The 17,840-nt window shown below is 41.5% G+C and overlaps 1 protein-coding gene across 5 annotated transcripts in view; it reads right to left on the bottom strand.

The window, feature by feature from the left end:
- Positions 1-3,341: 3,341 nt before the first annotated feature.
- Positions 3,342-17,840, bottom strand: part of LOC145536858 (melanoma antigen preferentially expressed in tumors-like) — a 34,736-nt gene continuing 20,237 nt past the window's right edge. For 2 of the 5 annotated variants that reach the window (XM_081567022.1, XM_081567020.1), the window contains exons 2-4: positions 7,314-7,613; positions 6,289-6,891; positions 3,342-5,463 (exon numbers count right to left, since the gene is read on the bottom strand). In XM_081567022.1, the coding sequence (XP_081423148.1) occupies positions 4,950-5,463; positions 6,289-6,891; positions 7,314-7,603 (1,407 nt within the window). In that variant the 5' untranslated portion in view covers positions 7,604-7,613 and the 3' untranslated portion in view covers positions 3,342-4,949. Of the gene's footprint in view, positions 5,865-6,288; positions 6,892-7,313; positions 7,617-17,840 lie in introns of all 5 variants that reach the window. The other 3 variants (XM_081567021.1, XM_081567023.1, XM_081567024.1) reach the window with 3 other exon arrangements.

The following is a 17,840-nucleotide window of genomic DNA, read 5'->3' as shown; positions in this document are numbered from 1 at the left end:
TTCAGGGTGTTCCGGGTGTAGGCAGGAGAGGAAGACATGTGGGGAGAGGGCGAGGAGCTGCCTTCCCACCCAATCGCTTCACGCCACCCCTTCTCACTGTCGTCCCTTTCCCCTTTCGGAAGACTAACGCCCCACTGCCAGCTGCCCATGGGCCAGATCCTTGCAAAGACGTGGACCGGCCTCCAGCGGCCTCCCTGCCCCGTTCCGGTCTCGCATGGGGGCAGGCTGGAGAGCTGCCTGGAGAGGCCTCCATGCTCTCAGAACCGCGTTAATGATCCTCCTGCAGGTTCACCTATGTACATAGTCAAGATCCACCGTCTTAATGCTCAGCCAGGCCTTTGGGCAGACCCTGGCGGGGCCCATCCCAGTACCTCACTAAACCATCCATCCAATCAGGAGTAGCAAGGGGGCAGTAGCAACCACTTCTCCACTGATTAGCAAAGCTCTTCTTTGGTCAGGCGTCTTAGCATAAAGTCTACAATATTTACTTTTAACACGTTTCCTTCTTTTGCTAGTACAGAAATTGTGTAAATTTATTCATTGATTTTTGCCAAGAGAACGCAATGGTCATAGCAAACACCCTCTTCCAACAACACAAGAGAAGACTCTACACATGGACATCACCAGATGGTCAACACGGAAATCAGATTGATTCTATTCTTTGCAGCCAAAGATGGAGAAGCTCTATACAGTCAGCAAAAACAAGACCAGCAGGTGACTGTGGCTCAGATCATGAACACCTTACTGCCAAACTCAGACTTAAATTGAAGAAAGTAGGGAAAACCACTAGACCGTTCAGGTATGACCTAAATCAAATCCCTTATGATTATACAGTGGAAGTGAGAAATAGATTTAAGGGACTAGATTTGATAGACAGTGCCTGATGAAGTATGGACGGAGGTTCGTAACATTGTACAGGAGACAGGGATGAAGACCATCCCCATGGAAAAGAAATGCAAAACAGCTAAATGGCTGTCTAAGGAGGCCTTTTACCAATAACTGTGAAAAGAAGAGAAGCAAAAAGCTAAGGAGAAAAGGAAGGATATTCCCATTTTAACACAGACTTCCAAAGAATAGCAAGGAGAGATAAGAAAGCCTTCCTCGCCGATCAATGCAAAGAGATAGAGGAAAACAACAGAATGGGAAAGACGAGAGATGCCTTCAAGAAAATTAGAGATACCAAGGGAACATTTCATGCAAAGATGGGCTTGATAAGGACAGAAATGGTATGGACCTAACAGAAGCAGAAGATATTAATAAAAGGTGATGAGAATACACAGAAGAACTGTACAAAAAAGATCTTTACCACCCAGATAATCACGATGGTGTGATCACTCACCTAGAGCCGGACATCCTGGAATGTGAAGTCAACTGGGCCTTTGGAAGCATCACTACGAACAAAGCTATTGGAGGTGATGGAATTCCAGTTGAGCTATTTCAAATCCTGAAAGATGATGCTGTGCAAGTGCTGCACTCAATAAGGCAGCAAATTTGGAAAACTCAGCAGTGGTCACAGGACTGGAAAAGGGCAGTTTTCTTTTTGATCCCAAAGAAAGACAATGCCAAAGAATGCTAATACTACTGCACGATTGCACTCATCTCAAACGCTAGTAAAGTAATGCTCAAAATTCTCCAAGCCAGTCTTCGGCAATACGTGAGCTGTGAACTTACAGATGTTCATGCTGGTTTTAGAAAAGGCAGAGGAACCAGATATCAAATGGCCAACATCTTCTGGATCATCGAAAAAGCAAGAGAGTTCCAGAAAAACATCTATTTCTGCTTTATTGACTATGCCAAAGCCTTTGACTGTGTGGATCAGAATAAACTGTGGAAAATTCTGAAAGAGATGGGAATTCCAGACCACCTGACCTGCCTCTTGAGAAACCTATATGCAGGTCAGGATGCAACAGTTAGAACTGGCCATGGAACAACCGACTGGTTCCAAATAAGAAATGTTGTACGTCAAGGCTGTATATTGTCACACTGCTTATTTAACTTATATGCAGAGTACGACATGAGAAACGCTGAACTGGAAGAAGCACAAGCTGGAATCAAGATTGCCGGGAAAATATCAAGAAACTCAGATATGCAGATGACACCACCCTTATGGCAGAAAGTGAAGAAGAACTAAAAAGCCTCTTGATGAAAGTGAGAGAGGAGAGTGAAGATGTTGGCTTAAAGCTCAGCATTCAGAGAACTAAGATCATGGCACCTGGTCCCATCACTTCATGGCAAATAGATGGGGAAACTGTGGAAACAGTGTCAGACTTTATTTTGGGGGGCTCCAAAATCACTGCAGATGGTGACTGCAGCCATCAAATTAAAAGACCGTTGCTCCTTGGAAGGAAAGTTATGACCAACCTAGACAGCATATTGAAAAGCAGAGACATTACTTTGCCAACAAAGGTCCGTCTAGTCAAGGCTATGGTTTTTCCAGTAGTCATGTATGGATGTGAGAGTTAGACGGTGAAGAAAGCTGAGCGCCAAAGAATTGATGCTCTTGAACTGTGGTGTTGGAGAAGACTCTTGAGAGTCCCTGGGACTGCAAGGACATCTAACCAGTCCATCCTAAAGGAGATCAGCCCTGGGTGTTCATTGGAAGGACTGATGCTGAAGCTGAAACTCCAATACTTTGGCCACCTCATGCGAAGAGTTGACTCCTTGGAAAAGACTCTGATGCTGGGAAGTATTGGGGACAGAAAGAGATGGGGACGACAGAGGATGAGATGGCTGGATAGCATCACCGACTTGATGGACATGAGTTTGCGTAAACTCCGGGAGTCGGTGATGGACAGGAAGCCCTGGCATGCTGCGATTCATGGGGTTGCTAAGAGTCGGACACGACTGAGCGACTGAACTGAACTGATCCATAGATTATTTGGGGGTGGGGGCGTGGGGACCACGCAGCTTCCACTGCAGGATCTTAGTTCTTCAACCAGAGATTGAACCCAGCCTAAGGACGTGAAAACACTGAGTCCTAACCCCTGGAGCACCAGGGGAGTTCTCAGCGATGTTTTAAATTGAAAAATTATACAACTTGTGAATAACTGAATGCTTATTTGGCTTAAAGAAGACACCACAGAAAATGCCTCCGACTTAATTCTATTTGTGGGATTTCCCTGGCAGTTGAGTGGTTGGTTAGGACTCTGCACTTCCAGTGCCGCAGGTCTTGGGGTGGATTCCTGGTTGGGGAATATTAGTCTTTCTAATTCAGTAATGCAGTCGTTAAATGCAGTTAGGAACAAGTTGTTAGCTATATTTATTAATTAAGAATTAATTTTTATAATTTCTCAAGACTTTAAAATGGTTTATCATTTCAACATGTAGGAAAAATAACTAAATTTTTTACTGAGTTTTAAAAACTGTTTTATTACTTCAACATGGAAACAACGAACACATCATTAATTACTGTTACATTTTTCTTTCTTACTAAGTTTTTAAAATGCAATCTGTTTTCATTTCAACAAGGAAACCCTATACATAAACTACTAATTATTTTTCTCTTCTTTTTTTGTTACCAAATCGTTGACATTTTCTGTGTTACCCTATCAACATATAAACACTAGGAACAATCTATTAATTAACAGTATTTTCTCTCAGTGACTGTTGAAATGCCTTATTTTATCACATTGACTTGTAAACATAGGAGCAGGTAATTATTTTAACATTTTCCTTACTAATTCTTTGAAATACAATGCTATCATTTTAACATATAACAATATAAAGAATTTACATTCTCTTATCTTTACTGTTTTTGATATGCAGTATGTTATCAGCTCAACATGGAAACAGTATACATAAATGATTGATCAGTTATTCTACATCCTTTGTTTCTTATTAACTCTTGGATACACAGTGTGCATCTAGCACTTAGAGTACATCACATTTGAGAATAGCCAAATTTCTAGACCTCAGTATTCACATATGTTTAGTGTGCACCATACTGAACAGTGCAACTCTAGTGGAATAGCAGACAGAATGAATACATACGGAACAATGTGTACCGTGAAGGAACTGTACATGGTACATTAAGACAAAGAAACATCAGAATAAATCTACTTAAATGGGGAAATAAGAGAAAACAGAAAACCTGTCTGAGGAGGTAACCTTCAAGCCATGATGTGCGGACTGAGCAGCTATCCAACAGGACAAAAGAGGCCAGTATCATTTGAGCCAATCATGTAAGGGAAAATGTTAAAAAAAGGGGGGGGGCAAGGATATGGGGGATAAATAAGTTCTCAAATGCTCTAGGGAAAACAGACAAACTAGTAAATGAGAGGAGTATCTACACTTTGAGTGAGATCAGGGACTTTATTTTTTTTTTTAACATGTGCAAAAGTTCCTAAATCATAACAGACACTTGGTGAACGTGTGTGGAATAGCCAGTAACAAAGCCGGGGTTCTGAGACCTGAAAATTGAGGCAGTAACATACTGATGAAGATGCCACTAGGTAGTGGGCATAGTCTGTTTCTTTTTACCTGCATATGCTTCCTGATAAACAACCTGAGCGAATCAGAAACAGAGGGAAATCTGCAGGTACCTAGAGGGTAAAATTCCTGAACAACTACCACCTCTAGGAAGAGTTTCAACAGACCTGAATTTTGTCAAGTGCCCATAAATGGATCAATGGACCAATCAGTGTGGAGAAGGAAATGATGTGATGTATAATGCCTCAGTCAGCATATATCACATAGTCATAACTTGGTTAGTAACAAGAAGATGTAGAGGGCAGTGGGCAAGAGACCCAGAGGACTTTTCAAATTCCTCTATTTCCTTTTAAAGGTTTCTCTTTTATAGAGGTCAGTTACATATCCAACATTCCTAAACCCCAGTTTCCTGAAACAGTAGAACTTTGTATATGTATCTCTACAAACTTGGGCTTCAGGCAAAACAATGAACCCTTAACAGCCACGTATCAGTGATGAAACAACTCCTTATACAGTGGAAATTACTCAGAATAAGTGGCCCATTTCACGTGATCCTGGTGTAACATGTGAAGCATCGCCTTGACCTGGGCCTGAACTTCGGCAAGTTTCTGTCGGTCCACAGTGTAAAGAAAATTCCACTCCTGGTAACAATGGACAGGAATGGGATATATCACATGCCTTAGCATTGGCAAGGATGTCAAGTGCTGCAGAAGGCTCTTGAGCACAGGCATTGTAATGGGGTTGAAGGCAAATTTAAAGACGCAGAGGTGGGTACATTGGTTCAGGGTTGGGATGATGGCCGAGAGAATAGAATCAGTCATCATACAATTATTTATCTCCAGATGTTGCAGGGTGCCTGAGACCTTCTCCAGCAGAACCTGGAATGGTTCATAAGCTTCTGAAAAGATTCGATTGTTATTGAGACTCAATACTCTGAGCTGGGTGGCCTGAGAGCTCTGGGACAGGGAAGTGACATCTCTGATAGAAAGGCCACAGAAAGAGAGACACAATGTATCCACATGAGGTGGCAGGACTCTAAAGAGAGGAAAAGTAAGTTTATTTCAGAAGAATGACAGCAAAGTGCCCCAAATTACAGGAATATATTCCTCTAGAATAAACTGCTATATACTAGTTTCCAATAGGTGGTTATCAATGTGGACTTGAGGATCAGAGATTATAAATTTGTGACCTGGAGAAAGTTGCTTTACCACTCTGAGGAAGAGGGTTTTAACCTTGAAAATATGCATGCCAGTAATTATTATTCATGGTTACAAGAAGGATTAAGTGAAAAAAATCACATGCACTCAGTATATACAAAATAATAAGTGCTGGATCTGGTTGACTTATTCGGTGACGATGGGTCCAGGAAAGCAGCCAATTGAGGGTTTCCTTTAAGTACTTCCCAGATGGCAAGCTCTCCATTCAAGCGTCTAAGCCTTCAGGAAAACACAGGAGCAAAATTATCTGGCAGTGTTAACTCTTGTGACCCATCCACGGGCATGTGCATTAGAGCTACAACTAAATGTATCTCTCTGAGTGCCTCCCCTTCCTCTCTAGAGAGCTATAAAGTCCAGGAGCAGAAGAACTGAGTGTTTTTCAGAAATCTATGTACAGACATGTTCTAACTGTCTGCCTGTGGTCACTGAATAAATGAGTGAGCAGAGCTTCCTTCACTAACCTCATCTGTCCCTCACCATAAGGTTCCCCATTCTCCCCCAGCTAGATTCAAACACCCAGCAATGCCTATGCTGAGGAGAAAGGAGAAATAGGTTACTAGGAGCATAGGAAGATGCAAGAATGGGCCCTTCTGTCTTAACAATGAGGTTATCAGGGAACCCAGATTTCTCCCAACCCCCTCACCTGAGTACTCTGTGCAGTTGATCTTTGAGGTAGAAGAAAGACAACCTGAGCTCCTGGAGGTTTTCCAGCTGCCCAAGCCAGACGAGAATAGACCTGAAATTCCTTCCGTTATAAGACCCAAAGCTGAGGTTAGACAAACTAAGGCTGTGCAGGTGGATCTTTCCAGAAAAATGGGTCATGATCTCACTCAGATAAGCTTGATCCGTTTCCAGACGATCAATGCAGCCCAGATCCAGAATCTGAAGGATCTGTGTGTTGGCAGACATTCTATTGATTTGCAAATCTCTGCAGCAGAGGTGCAAGAACCCAGAGCTCTGCTCAACTTTATTACAGAGGAAAGTGAGAAACTTCTGTGTTCTCAAGGTATTATTGAGGGAAATATCCACTAGTAATACCATGGTTTCCTGAGCTGACTCAACCTCACACCTGGAATTACCAATCCCAAGGCACCTGGCACTCTGCTGAGTGTTTTCTAAGTTAAGGGCACCGTGCTGAGAGGATATGCATGACTGTAGACAGAAAGGGAATGCGATCCTGACATGAGAGCATGTTGTCTTATAGTTTGAGTTGTGCCTTAAATCTAGGATCCTCAGTTTGTGGCCCCTGTAAGGAAAGAAGACACAACACATGAGATGTGGTTGATTGGAACATAACCCAGCAAGATCAATGATGGGAAACAGGGAGAGAACACCTGAATCCTGGTTGTCACTTCATCACCATTCACCAGGAAGTTCTTTCCACACAAACTGAGCATCTTTCATCCTTTCCCCACACTTCCTTCCCCTCTGGTCTTGCCCTGTCTCAATGCCCATGTCCCACTTCTACATAATCACACTCAAATTCATACATAGTACCCTCATTCACCTCTATTCTTTACTCAATGGTATAAGACAATGAAATACTGAATGTGACCCCAACTGCTGAACTCATTGGCTAGTGTTGGGAGAAGGTTAGATACTCCCCTGCCGCAGGCTACAGCATACCCTCCTGCTGACTCCCTATAAATCTTCTGGTCGTAAACTTACCTAGAGGAAGAGTTCTGGGCTGGGGGGATCGGCAGACCATCAATCATGGCTTCCAAGATGTCATAGTATGACTCTTGTGCCTTCAGTGACCCAAGATGAAGACAGTGAAAAGGCCAGACCCTCACCATTGCCTTTAGGATCTTCTTATGCCCACCAAAGAAGGCAGCGTTGAACAATGGAACAAAGAGATCCCTTGGGATTTCCTCCAGAGCATGCATCGCTGCCGGCTCACTACTCAGCAGACTCTTTGCAGCAAGCTCGAGGAGTGTGGCTGTGGTCTTTTGGTCCATCTTCACAAACCTGCTTCAGAGTGGAGAATATTAGAAGTTCTGAGAAGAAATATATAGTCTCTTGTCTGTTTCCGGGGATAGCTATGGACAAATTGCTTATTGAGTAAGTATACGGGCGAATTATATGGCCAACTTAAGTGACCTCTCCTCTGGGAATAGAATGAAAATAGACTTGCATGTGTATTTAATTAGATATATGCACACATACGTAGATTTACATAAGATAAAATGCCATTAGAGGTCTTAGGTAAGTTGGCAGAAGCCGATCTTAACCATCCTCAAATTATTTCGTCCCCCAAAGATACAAACCAATAAGAAGGAAAATGTGCATCAACATAAAACCCTCATAATTTCTTTACAATGGAAAAAACTACTACAATATTGTAAAGTAATTAGCCCCCAACTAAAATAAATAAATTTATTAAAAAAAATAAAACAGAGAATGCCAAAAATTCAAAATAATTGTCAATAAAACAAAAATCTTGAAATCTCAGCATGATTTTTCATACTCCCATGACTAGGCTTTGTGGTAAGAAGAAAGACAGACATAGAAATCTTCCAAGAGTTAGAGAAGAAGGAAGATGGGAAAGGGCTTAAAGCAGATCTAAAACTACAGTAGAATGACTAAGCACAGAATAAATCTAAAAATACTAAAAAGGTGTCCTAGAATATGAGAGCATGGACTACAGGGGAGGAATTCCTAATAGGAATTCTTTAAGGGTCATGGATTTATTAAAAGTGTAGTTTTTGAAAGATACAGCTTTTAGTGAAGAATAAGGCAATGAAGAAGGGAGAAGCCTCAGTTGGCACTTGGGTAATGATGGAAAAAATAAACAGAAGGGAAAATTAAGGCTCTTTCAATACATAAGAAAACCACAAATCAGAGTACTCATGACTTCTCCCTGAATCGCCAAAACAAACAAAATGAAAGGCTGTCATAAAGATTTTATATTCAACTAAGGAAGCTACTAGAGTAGAGATCAGTCTTCAGACCGGCTCCCTAACCCAGATCAACCCACTGCTGGATTTGGTATATAGAGTTTGATTGGAACAAAGCCACGATCTATCATTTATGTATTGTCTCTGAATGCTTTGGCACTGCAGTTGAGAAGTTGAGCAGAGTGACAGCAACACTGTGACCTGGAAACTTACAATATTCCCTACACGTCTCTTTACAGAATATTTGGCTAGTAATCTTCTAAAAGAAGAACTCAGATTGTGTTCCAACAGGTGATGAGGAGGAAAACTTCACCAAACTATTTAAAGGTGAGTATTTTACATGTAATACTAAAATGAACATGGAGGAAAGGGGAGAAGACTAATGCACAGAAGTTTTACGTTGTGAAAAAACAGAAAATGTGCAAGTAAAAATGAGAGAAGGGAGAAGAGGATAAGAAAATAGAACAAACTTTTTATCATAATGCAATAGGGGAGTGTTAAATGATACTGGAGGAAAAAATGCATAGACTAGAGAATAAAGTGTTAAAGAAATAGGTGGTTCAGGATGAGTTTTAACAATGCATTAAACATGATGATTAGAGATACCAAGGGAGCATTTCATGCAAAGATGGGCTCAATAAAGGACAGAATGGTATGGACCTAACAGAAGCAGAAAATATTAAGAAGAGGTGGCAAGAATATACAGAAGAACTGTAGAAAAAATATCTTCATGACCCAGATAATCACGATGGTGTGATCACTCACCTAGAGCCAGACATCCTGGAAGGTGAAGTCAAGTGGGCCTTAGGAATCATCACTATGAACGAAGCTATTGGAGGTGATGGAATTCCAGTTGAGCTATTTCAAATCCTGAAAGATGATGCTGTGAAAGTGCTGCACTCAATATGCCAGTAAGTTTGGAAAACTCAGCAGTGGCCATGGGATTGGAAAATGTCAGTTTTCATGCAATCCCAAAGAAAGCCAATGCCAAAGAATGCTCAAGCTACTGCACAATTGCACTCATCTCACATGCTAATAAAGTAATTCTCAAAATTCCCCAAGCCAGGTTTTGGCAATAAGTGCACCATGAATTTCCAGATGTTGAAGCTGGATTTAGAAAAGGAAGAGGAACCAGAGATCAAATTCCCAACATCCTCTGGATCATCGAAAAAGCAAGAGAGTTCCAGAAAAACATCTATTTCTGCTTTATTGAATATGTCAAAGCCTTTGACTGTGTGGATCACAATAAACCGTGGAAAATTTTGAAAGAGATGGGAATACCAGACCACCTGACCTGCCTCTTGAGAAACCTGTATGCAGGTCATGAAGCAACAGTTAGAACTGGACATGGAACAACAGACTGGTTCCAAATAGGAAAGGAGTACCTCAAGGCTGTATATTGTCACCCTACTTCTTTAACTTATATGCAGAGTACATCAGAGAAACACTGGGCTGGGGGAAGCAAAGCTGGAATCAAGATTGCCAGCAGAAATATCAATAACCTCAGATATGCAGATGACACCACCCTTATGGCAGAAAGTGAAGCAGAGCTAAAGAGTGTCTTGATGAAAGTGAATGATCAGAGGGAAAAATTTGGCTTAAACCTCAACATTCAGAAAACTAAGATCATGGCATCTAGTCCCATCACTTCATGGCAAATAGATGGGGAAACAGTGGAAACAGTGTCAGACTTTATTTTTCTGGGCTCCAAAATCACTGCAGATGGTGATTGCAGCCATGAAATTAAAAGACCCCTGATACTTTGAAGGCAAGTTATGACCAACTTAGACAGCATATTGAAAAGCAGAGACATTACTTTGTCAACAAAAGTCTATCTGGTCAAGGCTACTGTTTTTCTAGTGGTCATGTATGCATGTGACAGTTGGAGTATAAAGAAAGCTGAGCGCAGAAGAATTGATGCTTTTGAACTGTGGTGTTGGACAAGACGTTTGAGAGTCCCTTGGACTGCCAGGAGATCCAACCAGTCCATCCTAAGGGAAATCAGCCCTGAATATTCATTGGAAGGACTGATGCTGAAGCTGAAACTCCAATATTTGGCCACATGATGTGAAGAGCTGACTCATTTGAAAAGACCCTGATGCTGGGCAAGATTGAAGGCAAGAGGAGAAGGCGACAACAGAGGATGAGATGGTTGGATGGCATCACCGACACAATGGACATGGGTTTGGGTGGACTCCGGGAGTTGGTGATAGATAGGAAGGCCTGCAGTGCTGTGGTTCGTGAGGTCACAAAGAGTCGGACATGACCGATCGACTGAACTGACTGAAACATGTCTTAATCATAAAAGCAAAAACTCACAGTGAAGATATAATCCTTAGAAATATTTATGCACCAGGAGTACTGCAAACTCCTTCAATGAGGTGGATGAAACTGGAGCCTATTATACAGAGTGAAGTAAGCCAGAAAGAAAAACACCAATACAGTATACTAATACATATATATGGTATAGTTAATCGGTAAAGATAACCCTGTATGTGAGACATCAAAAGAGACACAAATAAATAGAACAGTATTATGGACTCTATGAGAGAGGGCGAGGGTGGGATGATATGGGAGAATGGCACTGAAGCATGTAAATTATCATGGGTGAGGCAAATCGCCAGTCCAGGATCGCTGCATGATATAGGGCGCTGGGGGCTGTTGCGCCAGGATGACCCAGAGGGATGGGATGGGGAGGGAGGTGGGAGGGGGCTTCTGGATGGGGAGAACATGTACACCCATGGTGGATCCATGTCAATGCATGGCAAAACAAATACAATATTGTAAAGTTAAAAAATAAACTAATTAAAAAGAAAAAGTAAATAGGGAAGCATATGTAGATAAAATAACAGTAATAAGAGAAAACAATAACAATAGAAGATTTAATACATCAAACTCAGTCTACGGCTGATCAGATTGTATGAGACTAGAGAACAGGGTGGTCCCGAGGTGGCAGAGGAATAGGATGGGGAAACCAGCCTCTCCTCCACAAATTCATCAAAAGATCATTTGCATGTTGAGCAACTCCCAAAAAGCAACTTCTGAGCACTGGTGGAGGACACAAGGCACCCAGAAATGTAGCCCAATCTCTTCGATAGGAGGTGGACAACATACAAAAGAAGAAAAGAGAGACAAAAGATTTAGGGACAGAGACCTGTCCTGGGGAGGGAGTGGTGAAGAAGAAGAATTTTCCACACAGTAGGAAACCCTCTCACAGGCATGCCTGTGGGGAGTTTTTGAATCTCAGAGGGGAACATAACCAGGAGAGAAAAAAAACATAGAATACCCGTACCTAACTGCAACAACACGTGGAGATGGAGAAGTTCACAGATGCTTGCATCCGCCACCAGCAAAAGGGCCTGGGCAGGGAGGCGTGGGCTGCATCATCGGTCCTTAGGGTAAGAACTGGGCCTGAATGCCCTGAGGACAATCTGAGGGACCTAATGTGAGATAGCAACCCAAACCATGGGATCGTCAGAGAGACCAAAAAAAAAAAAAAACCTTTCCCATGAAAGGCTCTAATGCCGCACAGTGACCCCTGGCACACTCACAGAAGAAATGATTGTGTAAATATTAAAGGAGAGGAAGCCAGCTATTGTATAGGGCCCTCCATCCCCGGAGACAGAGAGGTAGGTTTGTGACACCCAGGGCCAGAAGGCAAGGAGCTGCTGCAGTCTCGGCCCCAGAGACCACATCTTCCACCAAACAGTGAGCAGGCTCCCAGTAGCTAACCATGTATTCCAGGGATCCTGGATGGTTCACACCTGCCAGGGATGTCACAGCCTGAGATCAGCTCCTGAGAGGAGACACATGGCACACTTGGGGCTGTGCTCTTGCAGCACACCAGGGCAATCAAGTGGTTGTAACCATTGGGGTGCATAAGATGCACGACCCACCTGGGACAGTGCACTAGCCAAGCACCTGGTCGCCTGAGCTGCTTGGACCTGGGAAGGGCACAAAACACACAGCCCATCTGGGTCTGTGCACCTGTGCAGCACCCAAGAACCTGAGTGGGAAGTGCATGAAATGCAGGGCGCACTTGGGACAGTGCCCTTGCAGAGCACTCTGGAGCCTGAGCAGTGTGGACCCAGAAAGTACACGCCACCTTGGGCTGGGGCCAAACCACTGTGGTCCATCCACTGTGATCACTCCCCACACGTGCCAGTGGTATATGTTTGCAGTGTCCCTCTCTCCCCACAACACAAATCAATAAGTGAGCCTAAATCAGTGGCCACATTCACTCCCTCTTGTCAGGGTAGAAATTAGACACTGAAGCGATCTGCAAACAGAGGATGCCAAAATAAACAGAGAAGGGGGAACTGCTCTGGAAGTGACAGGTGCAACAGATTAAAACACTGCAGCTAATGCTGAGACTGTGAATAGACCTTGAGAACAAGTATAAGCTGAAACAAGGGATCATCTGACACTGAAGTGACCCCACACTGCCCATAGTAGCTCCAGACATATTCCTTGATATAATTTCAGTATTATCACTTTTTAACTTTTTTAAAAATTTCAAAACTTTTTTATTCTTTGAACTTTCATTTTATAGCCTACAATTACCTTTAAAAAACACTTTTTTAAACAAATAGCATATATATATTTTTTATTTTTGTGATTGATTTTGCATTTATTTTTATATTGTAGTTTTGAGAGTCTAAACCCTATTCGACGTTTTTAAAATATTATATCTGATATTTGTTATCAATTTTGTACCTTTAAGAATCAAATCTTTAGTATCCATTTTCACTTAGGGATTTTATAACCGGCTTAACTTCTCTCCCCATTTTTCACTCTCCATTTTCTCCTACAGGCTACCTCTATCTCCTTCCTCCCTCTTCTCTTTTCTACATAACTCTGTGAATCTCTCTGGGTGTTCTGAGCTGTGGAGAGCACTTAGGGATTTCATTAATGGCTGATTGCCCTCACCACTTTGGACACCCTCTATTCTCCTCCTGGACCCCTCTTGCTCCTTCCGTCCTCTTCTCTTCTCTACATAATTCTCTGAATCTCTCTGGGTGTTCCCGGCTGTGGAGAAATGTTTCACCATTAACCTAGGGGTTTCATCTTCTGTGATGTATAGATGAAGAATTCTTTAGCTACTGTAAGAGTCGGACCAAAAGCCACATTCAGGACGTTTAACTCCAGAACGTTAGACTATTTGAGAACTCCAGACTCCAGGGAACATTAATAGATAAGAGCTCACCCAAAAGTCTCCATATCTGCACTGAAACCAAGATCCACCCAAAAGACAACAAGTTCCAGTGCAAGACACACCATGCTAATTCCCCAGCAAAACAGGAACAGACCCTGAACATTAAAGAGGGGCTACCTAAAGCCATGCCAAAGCCATAAACATGCCAAAACTCACTCCTGGACACTTCGCTGCACTCCAGAGAGAAGAGATCCAGCTATGCCCACCAGAACACAGACACATGCTCCCCAAACCAGGAGACCTTTACAAGTCACCGGTCCAACCCCACCCACAGGGAGCAGACTCCAAAATTATAAGGAACCATGAACTTCCATCCTGAAGAAAGGGCACCCGAAAGACAGCAATCTAAACAAAATGAAAAGGTAGAGAAATATTCAGCAGGTGAAGGAACATGACAAAAACCCACCAAACCAAACCAAAGAGGGGGACATAGGGAGTCTACCTGAAAGAGAATTCAGAATAATCAGAGTAAAGATGATCCAAAATCTTGAAAACAAAATGGAGTTACAGATAAATAGACTATAGTCAAGGATTGAAAAGACACAAGAAATGTTTAAAAAGGACCTGCAAAAAATAAAGAAGAGTCAATCAATCGTGAACAATACCATACCTGCAACTAAAAGCACTCTGTATGAAACCAACGGTAGAATGACTGAGGCAGAAGAGAAGAGAAGTGAGGTGGTAAATAGAATGGTGGAAATAATAGAAGCAGGGAAAGTCTTTGACAAAACTGAACATGTGTTTATGATAGAAAACTTCTCCAGAAAGCAGGTATAGAGGGAACATACCTCAACATAGTAAAACTCATATACAACAAACCCACAGTGAACATTATCCTCAGTGGTGAAAAATTGAAAGCATTGCCCCTAACGTCAGGAATAAGAGAAAGTTATCCACTCTCATTGCAACGATTCACATAATGTTGGAAGTCCTAGCCACAGAAATCAGAGAATAAAAAGAAATAAAAGGAATCAAGATTGGAAAAGAAGAGGTAAAACTCTCACCGTATGCCGATGATGTGATCCTCCACATAGAAAACCCTAAATAACCACCAGAAAATTACTAGAGCTAATCAATGGATACAGTAAAGTTGCAAGATATAAAATTAATACACAGAAATCCCTTGCATTCCTATACAATATCAATGAAGAAATAGAAAGAGAAATTAAGGAGACAATCCCATTAACCATCGCAATGAAAATAATAAAATATTAGGAATAAATTTACCTAAAGAAACAAAAGACCTATATATAGAAAATGCTAAAACACTGAGGAAGGAAATCAAAGATGACACAAATAGATGGAGAAATATACCACGTTTTTGGATTGGAAGAATCAATATAGTGAAAATGAGTACACTATCGAAGGCAATCTATAGATTCAATGCAAACCCTATCAAGCTACCAAAGGTTTTCACAGAACTAGGACATAAATTTCACAATATGTATGGAAACACAAAAACCCTCCAATCTGGGAAAGAGGAAGTGAAGTGGAGGAAACAACCTTCCTGACTTCAGACTATACTCCAAACCGAAAGTCATCAAGACAGTATGGGACTTGCACAAAGACAGAAATATAGATCAGTGGAACAAAACAGAAAGCCCAGAAATAAACCTGTGCACCAATGGACACCCTATCTTTGACAAAAGAGGCAAAAATATACAATGGAGAAAATAGCATCTCTTTAACAAGTGGTGCTGGGGAAAATGGTGAACCACTTGTAAAAGAATGAAATTAGAACACCTTCTAACACCATACAAAAAAATAAACTCAAAATACATTAAAGATCTAAATGTATGGCAGGAAACTAAAAAACTCTTAGAGGAAAACATAGATTAGAACACTCTCTGATGTAAATCACAGCAAGATCCTCTAGGACACACCTCCCAGAGTAATGGGAATAAAAACATAAGTGAACAACAGGGGCCTAATGAAACTTAAAAGCTTTTGCACAAAAAGGAAACTAAAGCAAGGTGAAAAGGCAGCCTTCAGAATGGGAAAACATCACAGGAAATGAAGCAACTGACAAAGAATTCATCCCCAAAATGCACAAGCAGCTCATGCAGCTCAGTACCGGAAATATAAACGACCCAATCAAAAAGTGGGCCGAAGAGCTAACTAGACATTTCTCCATGGAAGGCATACAGATAGCTACCAAACACATGAAAAGCTCAACATCACTCATCAGAGAAATGCAAAGCAAAACCACAATGAGGTGCCATCTTACGCTGGTCAGAATGGCTGCTATCCAAATGGCTACAAACTATAAATGCTGTAGAGGGTGTGGAGAAAATGGAATCCTCTTACACTGTTGGTGGGAATGGAAACTAGTACATCCACTATGGAGAACAGTGTGGAGATTCCTTAAAAAACTGGAAATAGAACTGCCATACGACCGAGAAATCCCACTGCTGGGCATGCAGACCAAGGAAAACAGAATTGAAAGAGACACATGTACATGTACCCTAGTGTTCACTGCAGCAGTGTTTACAACAGCTAGGACACAGAAACAACCTAGATGTCCATTGGCGGACGAATGGATAAGGAAGTGTTAGTACATGTACACAATGGACTATTACTCAGCTATAAAAAAGAACACATTTGAGCCAGTTCCAATGAGATGGGTTAAACTGGAGCCTATTACATAGAGTGAAGTGAGTCAGACAGAGAAACACCAATACAATGTATAGATGCATATATATGGAGTTTAGAAAGATGGTAGCGACAACCCTATATGCAAGACAGCTGAGAGGGACTGATGTAAAGAACAGACTTTTGGATTGTGTGGGAGAAGGTGAGGGTGGGATGATTTGAGAGAATAGCATTGAAACATGTATATTACCATATGTGAAATGGATGACCAGCGCAAGTTTGATGCATGAAGCAGGGCACTCAAAGCCAGTGCTCTGGGACAACTCAGAGGGATAGGATAGGATGGGAACTGGGAGGGGGGTTCAGGACTGGGGGACTATGTAGACCCATGGCTGATTCCTGTTGATGTATGGCAATAGCCACCACAATACTGTAAACTAATCAGCCTCCAATTAAGACAAATAAATTTACAACAACAACAAAAAAAGACTAGAGAATATACACTTGTTAGTGATGGATTGTAATGATCTCACAGAGATGATATCATTAATTTCTATAAACTAGAAATATTACAAGCAATCTTTTCTAATCCCAATGCAACAATAGTTCATAACAAAAACTGAAACAGAAAGGCTTTTCCACCTGAATTTTTTTTCACTTTTCTTAAAAGTGCTGAGTCAAGACATACAAAGTCAAGTTATAAAGAATGACTATGAAAAACTACATATCAGAATGTATGGGAGACATTTATAGCAGTGATCTGAGGCAAGTTCACCGCCATAAACACATTTATGTGTAAAAATTACGGAATGAAGATAAATGACTTAAAGTATGGCCTCAGAAATTTGAAAAGAAAACCTAGGAATAAAAGAACAACTAAATAAAACAAAAGATAAAAGCAGAAATGAATGAGACACAAAATAGAATAACAAATTGAAATCCTGTTTTTCAAAGCAGACAAGCCATAAGCTGGCTTGATGAAGGAATGAAGATCACAGAGACAGACAAAGTAATACGTGAAAAAGATGAAATAATCATTGAATCTTAAAACCTGAGGGATTATTTGTCAACCTATATTTGTATCAACTTGAAAATCTACATGAAATAGGTAATTTCCTAGATAAATACAGACTACCAAAAGTCTGACTCTAGTGTTAGAAAGTTTAAATCAGCCAATTTCCACAGAGGAAATGGATAAAGTTATTACAAGAATTACCCCCACGAAGCACCTTGCTCAGATGTATTTATTGGTGAATTCTAGTAAACAATCACGGAGAAGGCAATGGCACCCCACTCCAGTACTCTTGCCTGGAAAATCCCATGGGTGGAGGAGCGTGGTAGGCTGCAGACCCATGGGGTCGCTACGAGTTGGACATGACTGAGCGACTTCACTTTCACTTTTCCCTTTCATGCACTGGAGAAGGAAATGGCAACCCACTACAGTATTCTTGCCTGGAGAATCCCAGGGACGGCGGAGCCTCGTGGGCTACC

This window comes from Giraffa tippelskirchi, chromosome X (assembly GCF_054371585.1).
Source record: "Giraffa tippelskirchi isolate mGirTip1 chromosome X, T2T-mGirTip1v1.2.pri, whole genome shotgun sequence".
In the NCBI taxonomy this organism is placed as follows: domain Eukaryota; kingdom Metazoa; phylum Chordata; class Mammalia; order Artiodactyla; family Giraffidae; genus Giraffa; species Giraffa tippelskirchi.
The sequence above is the reverse complement of the archived record's forward strand: the minus strand, read 5'-3'. Positions and strand labels throughout refer to the sequence as shown.